The sequence below is a fragment of the Lepisma saccharinum genome, chromosome 4 (genome assembly GCF_977018435.1).
Source record: "Lepisma saccharinum chromosome 4, izLepSacc3.1, whole genome shotgun sequence".
Classification (NCBI taxonomy): domain Eukaryota; kingdom Metazoa; phylum Arthropoda; class Insecta; order Zygentoma; family Lepismatidae; genus Lepisma; species Lepisma saccharinum.
The window spans coordinates 117,330,671-117,343,675 of NC_139232.1; the positions used below are offsets into that span (position 1 = coordinate 117,330,671).

At 37.6% G+C, this 13,005-nt stretch overlaps 1 protein-coding gene across 12 annotated transcripts in view; it reads right to left on the reverse strand.

The window, feature by feature from the left end:
• Positions 1–13,005, reverse strand: part of tweek (transmembrane protein KIAA1109 homolog tweek) — a 211,042-nt gene that overhangs the window by 191,552 nt on the left and 6,485 nt on the right. For 7 of the 12 annotated variants that reach the window (XM_083121284.1, XM_083121285.1, XM_083121288.1 and 4 more), the window contains exons 5-11: positions 12,829–12,952; positions 11,890–11,978; positions 11,211–11,309; positions 5,345–5,452; positions 1,877–2,014; positions 1,714–1,731; positions 305–455 (exon numbers count right to left, since the gene is read on the reverse strand). In XM_083121284.1, the coding sequence (XP_082977410.1) occupies positions 305–455; positions 1,714–1,731; positions 1,877–2,014; positions 5,345–5,452; positions 11,211–11,309; positions 11,890–11,978; positions 12,829–12,952 (727 nt within the window). The remainder of the gene's footprint in view (positions 1–304; positions 456–1,713; positions 1,732–1,876; positions 2,015–5,344; positions 5,453–11,210; positions 11,310–11,889; positions 11,979–12,828; positions 12,953–13,005) is intronic. The other 5 variants (XM_083121295.1, XM_083121294.1, XM_083121287.1 and 2 more) reach the window with 1 other exon arrangement.

The window sequence follows — 13,005 nt, forward strand, 5'->3', positions numbered from 1 at the left end:
TGTTATAACTGTATCTTTAGTCAAAATGAAAATAAATGTCTGATGAAAGGAGAGTGTGTTCTCCTGAAATGTCACAAAGAAAAACTGTTTTCTTATGCTTGTAATAACTGTAAACTACAGGAAAATAATTCTATAATGCAAGCAATGCGTACATACAAGAAAAAGTTCTCAATAAACAATGGATTTGATGGATTTATTGGTTCCTGATTACGCAAACACTATACTATAGTCAACCAAGAACATTGGTTTTAATTAAATTTTGACAAAATTCTAAACTAGATGTTGATAACGAAAACAAACCAACCTTGGAAGAATTCCTTATGTGCATAAATCAAGTTCACCGTGGCCTTGCACCCTGTTAGATTGAGAATCCATTCCTGGTGGTCGTTCCACCTGATGGGGTAGTGGGCCTTCACAGTGAATTCCAGTGTTTCACTCTCCACAAAGCTTCGATACTGTAACAAAATGCACAAAGGCTGTAATAACACTGGCATGTTTTACCACAGTCAGTATAGCACCATAGAACTGTATGTATGTATTTAATTCTCTTTTTTAATCCCTGACAAGAAACAATAGAACTCTTGTTTGAAGTTATAGAATGTTTTTAGCTATGGTAAGAGTTGTAACAACTTACCGTTTAAAATTTATTATTTAAATAAATATGTGATGGAGGGAGTAGAAAATCTCCCCAAAAAATGTATGCATGTAGCAACTGTAACTGAAGATGGTCAGTGAATTACTATTCTAAAACTATTCTCAAGACTAGCCTGTAGTACACGATGGTCACAAATTATTAAACGCATTTCAGTGAGAAACAGCGCGAGAGCTAAAGAACATATCCATATGAAAGCTCATTTCTTTTTCACACATGCCAACTTTTAAAACAGTTGAATATGTGCTCCATTTGTGAGATGTGCAATATCCAGTCTGTGCACTTTAAGAAGTTCGCTTAGTATGAACAATAGCTATCTAGTGATGGAGCCAAAAATATTTGATTTTGAATTGTTGATTGAAGTCCACTTTATGCACAGACAGGCTAATCGGAACTGGACCTACAGTTTAAAGTGGGATCGGAACCACTGTGTAATGTCCGACCAATGGGTATCAAACCTGGGACCCCTTGATTAAAAGGTGATGATGTTACCACTACACCATCAGGTAGGCCCCCCCAAGAATATTAAAAACTTTTTGTTCTTCGGTATGGTTTCATTGATTATATATTGTAGTTGGATACGTTCTTTCATTCATGAGGTCAATAATTTGTGAACACTGTGTATTTAACATGCAGCTAGGGGTGGTCCAATATAAAGTTTTCACTAATATCAATACAGAAGTGATACACAATTTATCAATATTTATAATGGATAATGTACTTTGAATCACTAATACACCTTCTTATTTAATGTGTATCAACAGGTGACTACATGGGTTTTGCCTTTAAAAAAGTAACTTCGTTTTTACAAAAGTTAGTGCATGATTTACTTCATGATATTCCTGAGAATAACAACAAAATGGCAGATTTATACACTCAATTACAGAACGTTCCTGTAATTGAATTACTGCGAATTATAAAAACATATACTGGTGTTGGTCATTACTCATAATCATTGGTCCCACCCTGAATAATAGCATTCAGAAGTTTATGAAGCTAAGTTTAAATTTTGAAAGTACAATGCTTATGTAATATTTTTCTTTAAAAACGTAGAAACGTACCTGAGTTTCTTGAATCCTCTTCATCAGGAGGAGGGAGAGAAAAAGATAAAATTTAACTTACATTACACGGAACACTCAAAATTTATAAATTGTTGGAAGGAAGAGGGACAGGCTGATAGGAAGGGCAGCCATGTTCTGAAAGTTAAAGACCAGGAGTACAAACCTGCAAGCTGGTTGAAGCTTCCAGATGCAGCAACTGTCCAGTGATCTTTGTTGTGCATCCATCTTGGTGAACAATCCATGGCATTGTCACTTCCAGATATGACCCTGGACCAATATTTATGTGAACAGCATTTGTTTCCTGCAATGCAACGTCAGCATGGTATTGATTAAACTGTACACATTGCATTCATTATTATGAGGACTAGTCAAAAAAGAGTGAGAATGATTTTTTTTATATCATACAGTGAACATGCAGCGGTGAAACAAATTGGCACGAGAAGAATGTATCTTGTGGAATCGGCAGATAAAATTGCAAGTGCGTATGCGCATGCATTTGGCAACACTGCACAAACAAAACATGAATGGTCAGAAGTCGCATACGGAAAATGGAGTCTGCTCGTGAGGAGCAGTACGTGACTTTGAAATTTTGCATCCGTCTGCATAAATCTGCCACGGAAGCATACGAAATGTTGCAGCAGGCATACGGTGAAGATGTTCTTCCATCATAACTGGTGACGAGAGTTGGCTTTCATCCCAAAAGCAAATAGGCAAGCACAGTATGGAAATCACCCAGTTCTCCGACGCCAAAAAAAGCCAAAGTTGTTCCATCAGCGAATAACGTTTTAGTGATTTCCTTCTTTGACTACCGTGGAATGGTCTACCAACATACCATGGTTACTGGGCACTATTATGTGACAGTTTTGAAGAACCTGGCTGAACACATCCATCGAAAACACCCTGAGCTGCATCCATCTGGTTGGCGCCTACACCGGGATAATGCATACCCTCACGTTTCCAATGTTGTTGCCCAATATCTGGCTTGACAAAACATTGAATGTGTCCCGCATGCTCCATACAGCCTGTATCTTGCTTCGTGTGACTTCTTTTTTTGTTCCCTCGTCTGAATTCGGAGCCGTGGGGCAAGCGTTTCGACTTATCAAAGGCCGTTCTGAAGAAGGCAGAGGTGGTTCTGAAGACGATGTCAAAAGACGGGTTCCAGCACATTTTCCAGGACTGGCAGACACGTTGGGACAAGTGTATACAACTCGATCGGAACTACTTCGAAAAATACCATATCAACGTGGACCCTGCCTAATGTATTTCATGAGTAAAAAAATCATTTTCATTCTCTTCTGACTAGCCCTCGTATAAAGGCACACACTAAAACTATAGGATGCATCAAGTAACAGAGCATCAATTCGTCCTCACCGAGCAGACTGATCATTACTTGACTGGTTTTACTCATTGCATAATATAATTGTTTGAGTTCAGTAAAGTCTTGAGAAATTAATTACACCTTTAAACACACTTTCAGACAGTGTGTCTATAATCTCGTAAAAACGAAATTGTCAGAATTTTACAGGTTTTCCAGAACAAAAATTTTCCAAACTAAAGCCATTAGGGCAATTCATATATTTAAGCATGTGTGTAAGGTCTCTATATTTTAGCAAACACCGCACATCAAATCCCACTTAACCAAGATTTTAGAATATTCATTTCACATGTAAAAGTGATAATGGCACAATTGACTTATCGTCAACAAATATTTCTTTTCTTAAAATATCGTAACAATTGTATAATAAACAACATGGGAGATCGGGTTCGATCCCTGGAGTGGGTGATCTAAGGTTGGAATTTTTCCGGCCTTGTCCCTGCACAAAGTGGCTCTGGAACTCACCCAGCCTCAAATCAATGGGTACCGTGGGCAACCCGGGGCCCTACTCCCTACATGAGCATGGGAATCTGTACTTTCTTTTTTTTACCTTAACTTAACTCAGCTTTTAGTAATAAAATCTGTATTAATTCTAATACAGTAAAAACTGCATATTCTGGAACCTCTATTATAAGAGGAAACCTGTAAACACGGAAAAAATAGTCCCCAGAACGGAACGACTGAAAATGACCTGCTTAAGGTGCAAACCTCCTTAACGAGGAAACGGAATACCATTTAAAGACTAACGAGATGTTTTTATTCTCAGTAATATGGAAATTTCTTCCTTTATTTTTTTCGCTCGCAAGAAAACAATGTAATACTGTAAGTGAAACATGCCTCTGTTGCCACTCGCTTATCGGTAACATTGTCGATATGAAAGAATGCGCTCACGCGGTTTGTTTCGGTATTGTAGCACGAACTTGAACGACCGATTCTTGTACGTATTTTTTTGTTTATCTCACGTCAGTTGTACTTGAACTGAGATAGTGTTTGGTTTTCTTTGAATCTGATTCTTCGCAGACATGTAGTCAAAACGTACATGCAGAACTGACGTTGAAGGAGAAGATGAAGGTGATAGAAGAACATGAAAAAGGAAAATCTTCTGCCAAGGAACTGACAGCAAAATTCAAGGTTAGTAAAACTCAAATTTACGATATTTTCAAAAATTCTGAAAAAATAAAATCAGAATGGTTTAAAGGAACATCAGGTGAAGTGAAGCGTTTGGCAAAGTTTCTGGCAACAGATTCATAATGCTGTGTATGAATGGTTCATTAGTTCCCGTGTGAAAGGCATGCCAATCTCAGGGCAAATTATTCAAACACAAGCATTGGAAGTGGCTACAGCATTAGTACTCTACATTATAAGTAATGCGAAATGTAAATCTGTCTTTGCATTATCTCCTGCAGTGCTTTATACTGTCTTTAAAGTCAACCCTGTATAAGAAGGAAAACTGTTTAAACGGAAAATTTTGCTCAGAACCATCATGTTCCAGGATAGACAGGTTTTACTGTATTTAGCAAACACAACCCAAATATTGCAACAAGAAAGTGAGGAATTGCTATAGACATTGTAGTAGATTTCTACATGAAAATAGTTTTTCGGGTTCAAAAGCGGTAAATAAAATAAAATATCGGTGTTATAGCGGTGAAAAAATGGATGAAAAGTGGTATATAAAAGACATATTGGTTTTAAAATTGTGAAAATAATCCTAAATTTGATTTAAAAACTACACTTATTCCACAGAATTAACATTTCACTTCTAATAGCACATTTATGTAGTTATCAGAGTATTAAGTTTATTTCTGTGTAAAAGGGTCCATTTTTGCTTCTCCGATATTAACAGCAGAATTAATCAATTTTCCGGGAATTGCATAACTCTCAGGATAATTCAGACCTCGGAAGGTGTCGCGTCGGTGAATAAACCCTGAATTTCGTGTTTAAGAGTTAATTTCGCTTTTTGCAGTTCATTTCGCATTATTTCGTGACAAAATATGGTCACAAAATGCACCTCACACCTTTCAAAACCATGAAAAATTAACACTACAATGTGTTTTTTCAAATTTCGTTTTTTTGTCAAAAACGAAATATGCATGCCCCTAGCTATTGTGTACCATAATGATTCTTTTCAGGGGTTTCTTATCATGCACCTTCAGTAATTGACATAACAAGTAATGCATACACTTAATAAGAACCTTGCTTCTGGTTGATATCAGCCACAAAGAACATTATTGCAGCAATACATATATTATTACTTACTTTATTTTTAGAGAACAAAAGATCTATGGTTGCCTCATTTAAAGTGCTCAGACGAATATCAAATGACTGCATCTGGCGTTTCTCTCCTGGCTGAGGTGCTTTGGTAACCTGCAACAAATCAACATTATAATATATGCTTCAAATGTATACCGGTATTACAAAAAAACTTAATACATGCTAACTAACTAGCTAACTCTCTAGCCTTCTTGAACCCGAAGGTTTATGGCTGCGGCAACACAGGCCTTCCATCTGTCCCTATCCTGAGCAAGATCTATATACTCTTTTCCATCCCTACCAATTTGCTTTAGGTCCATCTCAACATTATCCCTCCATCTTCGTCTTAGTCTTCCTACTGGTCCCTTACCATCAGGTTTGCCAACAAGTATCCTGTAAACTCTTCTTTCTTCTCCCATTCATTCCACATGGCCTGCCCACCTAAGTCTTCTTGATTTAATCATTCTAATAATATCTGGACATGAATACAAATTATGTACTTCTAAATTATGTAACCTTCTCCACTCACCTGTCTCCTCATTCCTTTTAGGCCCAAATATTTTCTTAAGGATCTTATTTTCAAATAACCTCAATTTATGTTCCTCTTTCAATGTAAGGGACCAAGTTTCGCAAGGCAAAATTACTGTTTTGTATATTTTAACTATTAGTTTCTTAGATATTAAACGAGAAGATAAAGTTTATGAAGAGAAAAATAACATGCATTTCCGGATTTAAGCCTGATTTTTATTTTCTCTTTAATATCATTTTTATTTGTTAGTATTACTCCTAAGTACTTGAATTTGGAAACTGGTTCAAACGAGTTGTTATCAATAATTAGATTTTGTTTATTACGTAACACTTGGTTTCGGCCTGTAAGCATATACAGTCAACTCTCGATTCAACGATCTTTCACAGTTCCCGGGAAAAGGATCGTTATTTCGAAGGGGTCGTTCTTGGAATTTTCACCAATTTTCAGCTTAAACGGAGCTGAAACGGACACAAAGATGCCTAGGAGATGGTAACACCATTTATCCTGGTAGTTATACAACCTGTTATGCACATGATGCATGTTGCGAGAAGGAAAATATAACATGAAAACGTTTTCACAAAAAAAAAAAGAATTTAAAATAATGTTACTTTCTTTCAATTGTGCACAGTTGTTGCTTTTCCAGGAAATTCTTACAATTCTAGTTCATGGGAAACCCGTTTACACTGAGACCTATGGAAAGGAAAACAATCTCCCGCTTATTGCAAGCGAAACTCGAAGAATCTTGACACCAGTCACACTGGCGCCAGTAAAAGTTGGGAGATAATCAGACTGAATGAATGTTGGATTTTATACGGGTCTACTGGTAAGATTAGATCTCTCGGGAGAAACAACACAACCTTTCTAGACACCAGGAAAAAAAATGCAGGGCTGTAATTTTCGTTCTGGTTCGGCATGTAAAATACATCCTAAAAAAGTCATGTTTTCTTTGCTTCAACCAACTTCATTCACCCTCCTCCCCCATTCAAGGGAGCAATCCAAACTCCTTCCTTGACTTGCATTGTAATCCAGCATGAAAAAGGAAACGCGCAACTTGCAATCAGTTTTCACCCAATGCGTATTCTAGGACACGTCATTAAACACCAAACAGCGTGGCAGTCGATAATCATTCGGGTTTGGAATTGAATTTCACTTTGAACTGCATATTTAGTCCCGATTAGCCCATCAGCATAAAATGAACTGAAAACAAGCTTTATGAAACTGCGCATTTTCACATATCAAAATGGTAGATCGTTATTTACACTCATGTTAATCGAAGATTTAATGTTGGATTTTGGAGTATTCTCGATGTCAAACACCCACTCCTCCAAAAGTTTTCCCCTTGAATAATGTCTCTTTAATCGAGCGACAATTTACAGATTTGCTTATCAGAAGGTGCAGAATATGAAGTTGTTTTCCTTTCTGGAGATCGTATTTCTTTATCGTCAAATCAAAACAGCTTTGCGAGATTCAAAACAATAACTTTTTCCTTCGAGCTGGATGAGTCATTGCTGTTATCGGCAAGCAAGAGCTTTGCAGACACTAGACAAAACACTTGCGCCAGCTGGATCGTAAAAACAAGGAGACCAGCTGGAAGTGAGAGCAACAGGTGGCGGAAGAGAAAAATCCCAGCATTTTAAAGATAACGCAACAGTTGAAGACTGAACTTCTAACAGCAGTGTAAAGAAGAAAGACATGACCCTTGCTTTACGTTTTACCATGCAACAGACAATAATACGCGCAATATTTCCTAAAAAAAAAAAGGACCTGATTTCTGCAATTATCAACATTGCCGCGCACACCAGTGGCGGAGAATGAGCTGGGGAAAGGGGGGGGTAAGGTCACTTTTTTTCTTTTTTGCTTGTTGCACGGTTTTTGTTCGTTTTCAAGAATATATCCAGAACTGGTTGTCCCATATTAGACGTCAAAGGAAAGGAAGGAAGAGGGGTCCACTTCCACCCTCGCCTGTAATCAGCCTGAGTGCACACAGGAGCAAGAAAATTGTGTCTGAAACAATCGGCATCCCCCCCCCCCCCACGTTTGCTAACAGGAAAAGAGGGAGAAGTCAGTCAGCCAATGGAACACTTTTTTGGCAGATATTACTACATCGACACAATCGTATGAAGTGGGAAATGGAAGTTATGATGCACGTAAGTAAACTTTTGTGGAAACCTGGATGACAACGCATTAAGCAGGTTGACGATCTTTAGTTCGCCTATGTGGTTTTGATTATCTCTAACAGTTTCGCTTTTTTATGAAGTGTTGCAGGGATCAAAGAACATGTTTTGAATGAAAGCGGTTACCGGAAGTTGTTGGCTACAAGGCCGAGAGTTGCTCACTCACGGGAACCTGCTGAACTCCAGGTCGGAGCTGGACAGATGGGCCAGACTTCCAGGTGCCCCGCATCTATATTTTGGAACATTCCTGCTCTTAGGACAAGGAAACAAGTCAAGGTCGATTTAAAATAACATCCAAGCACATTCGATCTTCTATTCTCAAGTATCCAAGAGCAAACGTGGCAAAACAAGCCTGGGGCTATGGTAGTGGCCGTCGGGTGGGAGGTAACATTGGTGCCCTTGAAGGAGGGGAGGGCAGAGGTCAAGTGATATTGGCTATCACTTAAGCATGGTGTGGTGGTGTCTATTTTTATTTCAGACCCAATTGTGAGAGGTAGAGCGCTCGTGAAGGGAATGAGTTTAAAAAAACAACGCATTTTTCGGCCAATTTCCTTCAATTTTTAAACTTTTCAACATTTTCCTAAATTTTTCACAGTTCCTGGGAAAAGGGTCGTTACTTCGAGAGGGTCGTAGAATCGAGAGTTGACTGTATTTAGTTTTCTCTTTGCTAACTTCGAAACCTATCCCTTTAGCTGTTTTGAAAAATATTTTAGCATTATTCTTCATTGTATTTACATCATCCTCCAGTAAGTCTACATCATCTGCATATGCTAACAGCTGAGTCACACAGTTTAATTTTAGTCCTTCGTTAGTTTCTTTTACCTTCCTAACAGCATATTCTAAGGCAAAATTAAAGAGCAATGGAGATAATGCATCTCCTTCTTTTAACCCATTATGAATTGTAAATTTGTCAGACATATTAATATTCACACAAATTTTACTTTCTGTTTTACTGATGCACACTTTTATCATATTAACAAGCTTCTTAGGTATTCCAAACTCTACTAATATTTGATTTGTTGTTGATCTGTTACGTTTAAATCCACATTGATAACCACATATGTTAATGAAATTATACCGTGCGTCCATTTCGATCTTCAGCCGAGAGATCGGGAGAAGCATGGCGGGCGGCGCTGGTGGAGATGCCGACATTTGCGACCTGTAATGCCCGCTTATTTTTATGGACATATGCAGACATCTATATAAATATTGCAAAACGAGCACTACCCTGTGTTATAATTTATCATCTGTAATTAATCCAAGTTCTGCCCTTATATACACAAAAAATATGCTTTAGAAACGATGTTAAGAGCCACAGATAATCAAACATTTTAATCATAGTTTTGACCAGTAACGTCCTGCTTAAGTTTATATCCTTGAAAGAGTTTTGTGCCGATGGGGATCATTTGGAGGTTTCGAATGTGCAACACTGTATCAAGATTACGCTGTAGACGAAACTGTTAAAAGTCAATGGTGTTCGTGAGCTTCCTTGCAATCCGAAATCTCCGAGCTCGAGTTTTTTGTTCCTTCGCAACAGAGCTGTGAATATAGTGCTGAGCAGATGTAAACCAAGAGCATGTTAATTTCGTACTGTGCGCAAGAGTGTTATTATTGGTTACTTGCCGTTACTTGTTTGTGTTATTGCAGTGTGTATGTGTGTTGTGTCAGTGAGAGGATTGGAATGCCAGCCGCAAGGTTCACGTTACGAGGGGGGCTGATAAGTTCTCAGCCCGACCCAGAAGGACTTTAGCTACAGGCACGAAAGTTTCAGGCTATTCAATGTATTCTCCCTGAAAGTCTACACACTTGGCACTTGGTGGATATCAGTTTGAACAACTCTTATAACACAGGTTATTGCTCGTTTTGCAATATTTATATAAATGTCTGCATATGTCCATAAAAATAAGCGGGCATTACAGGCTGCAAATGTCGGCATCTCCGTCAGCGCCGCCCGCCACGCTTCTCCCGATCTCTCGGCTGAAGATCGAAATGGACGCACGGTATAATTTCATTAACATATGGGGTTAGTCTTGCTAAAAGATTGTTAGATAATATTTTATATGTTGTTGAGAGTAGAGAAATTCCACTGTAATTATTGCAGTTAATTTTATCACCTTTATTTAAACACAGGAACCATTATGGATTCTTTCCACTGTTGAGGGATTTCTTCTTTATTCCATATTAAACAAATTAATTTATGAATTTGACATATTAACAAATTCCCACCATATTTAATTAACTCAGCTGGTATTAGATCAATGCCAGGTGCTTTGTTATTCTTACCCTTTTAATAGCATCTTTAACTTCAGTACTTAATACATGCAAACTCTCTAATTTTGTATTTTTAAAGTTTAATGATGCAAAAATATTACACCTTGAAGGTTGTGTAAAAAACATATATAACAATTCTCCTATGTTTCTACTCTGTGGTGACCCATGCGATAAGTAGTATTTAAATCAACCTATCACCATGTGTTGTGACCAAGTTACCATGACGACTTATGATGAACGAGGTTACAAATGAGTGACAGGGACATCTTGAAATGAGTGTGCATTGCATGCTTGTTTGTATTTCTGGAAGTGTAATATTTTATGTTTTGTGTATTAACAGTTTTGACTACAGTGTGTATTTGTAAGACAGTAAACCATATCTTTGAAAATGGAAGTGTTAGTTACTGATCTCACAAAAGTTACAGTTGAAATGACAGTTGTGAGTTGGAGTTTTGTATTAAGTCCACTTTATACACAGGTAGGTGGAATCAGAACCACTACGTGCCTCCACCTGGTATCGAACTCTGGACCCATTACCACTGCACAATCAGAGAGGCCCATGGCACTTGTGAGAAATATGCTCATGATGGATTGACTTGCTTTATTTCACTTCGCTTTTTGTGTCACTCTTGGCTAATTTGAGAAAATGGGGATGAGTGATATGATGAAATTGAAGAATGGACACTCACAAACATCCATGCCCATGCCGGACCCCTGGTGTCGTAGCAAGATGTGCTAACCACTTTGCCACAGGGGCTGGCAAATATGCTCATGAGATTTGAAACTATGTATGTTATGATTTTTTTTACTTGTTTGACAGAATCGAAATAAGGCTGGAAACATACTCCATTGTCTAACTGCAATATTCTACAAAGAGCTTAACAGCACTAATACATACTTTTAAAGCCTGATAATCATTTGGAAAGAAAAACTTGAAGAGATGTTCACGCTGGCGATCAGCCCAGGGACCATAACTGAAATCTGTGCCTTTTCCACACTGAAATAAATAAATTATACACACATATGAATAAAATAATAACCAACTATATGTAAGAATGGAAGAATCTTTTAATCAGTTACCATTACTACATGATTTTCACATTTTTTATACATACAATGTTTTTAGGTGCAAAATTTGGTAAATTTTTCTTTCACTTACTTTATCTTTGTATATTGTACAAGTTACATATTACATGTTCGACATAAGTGTGTGATGAACAAATAAATAAATAAGAATCTGATACTTAAACAATTTCTTTTATGTACATTCTTTTCAGGATATATGGATAAAAAAAATAATTTTGATTTGAAGCATTAATTTCTAGAATCTTGTGGGTGGAGTAATCTGATAATGAAAACTATTTAAAATATTTAAATGAATGAGGCTTCATAGCACCGAAAACCCAGTGTAAATATCTGGAACTTTCCATCTTATTACTGATCAAAGTTCGAGTTGTGTGACTGTTCAAGCATTCCACGTTTATGCTAAGGCAAATCATTTGAGCAAACACATTTGAATGATAAAACATGGTGTTATGGATGATGATGATGAAACACCTTGTAATGGGGAACATTACCTTAATGTCCATGCCCCAAATAGGAGGAGCCGATTCCACAATGTCTCCGTTTGCCAGCTGCAACATCTCAGGCTCCTCTGGAACAAGTCCTGCAATGAACATGTATATGTAAGCTAACAAAACAATTCGGGACTGAAATCCTTATTTTAGATGAAAATATAAGGAAACGTAGGAAGGCCTTTCAACTACAAAGTAAGAAATGAGTACTTCAGAATATGAGAATGCAACTGCTACTGTAACATAATTATATTTTTAGCTATTATACCTCTCCATGTTAATTGCGATAATGAGGGTTGAAGATGAACATGGTATCTCCTAAGTATTGCATGGAGGCATTATCACTTACTTTGTAACTTTCAATAAATCATATGCATATAGTTCTATATAATACAGGATGATTCTTATAGAACCAGCCTAATGAATTTGCTAATAATGCTGCAGGTGGTGATGTATATAACAGCACACAATTATGACATAATAATCCATGGGCTGTGCTGAGTCGAATGATGTGCAGATGAGGCAAGGTTAAAGGACACATAGTGGTGCACGTACGAACTTGTCTATGGGTTAGGCCCCCAAGATCCACTTTTTTCTTGTGGGGTTTACTGAAGGACAGGGTGCATGCAACCAAACCGCATACATTACAAGCTTTAAAGCACAACATTTTGGCTGAAATCAGGAACATCACTGGAGAAACACTGGGGCGAGTCACGGCGTATATGCAAACGTGGGTGGGGCATGGACACTTTCAACACATACTCTGATCACAATGAACAATCAACGACACACTATCCAAGGTACGTCATGCATAAATTACGTTAATATCTGTATGGTATATTTAATATTACAGCTCATTTTGTCGGGCCCATTCTATAAGAATCACCCTGTATAACATCCAAGTACCAATTGTAATTTTATCAAACTGTCATCTGGATTTACCTGCCTCATCCATGTAATAATATAGTTCCACATTATTTGAAGACAGCACGACAAAACCTTCTCCCATGTAGCGTGGTGGATCATCAATCATTCCTGTGTATTTGGGACTTGGAGCCAGGATAACCTGGAACGCACATTAACAGAGATATGCTTACAAGAGACTTTATACACCATCTT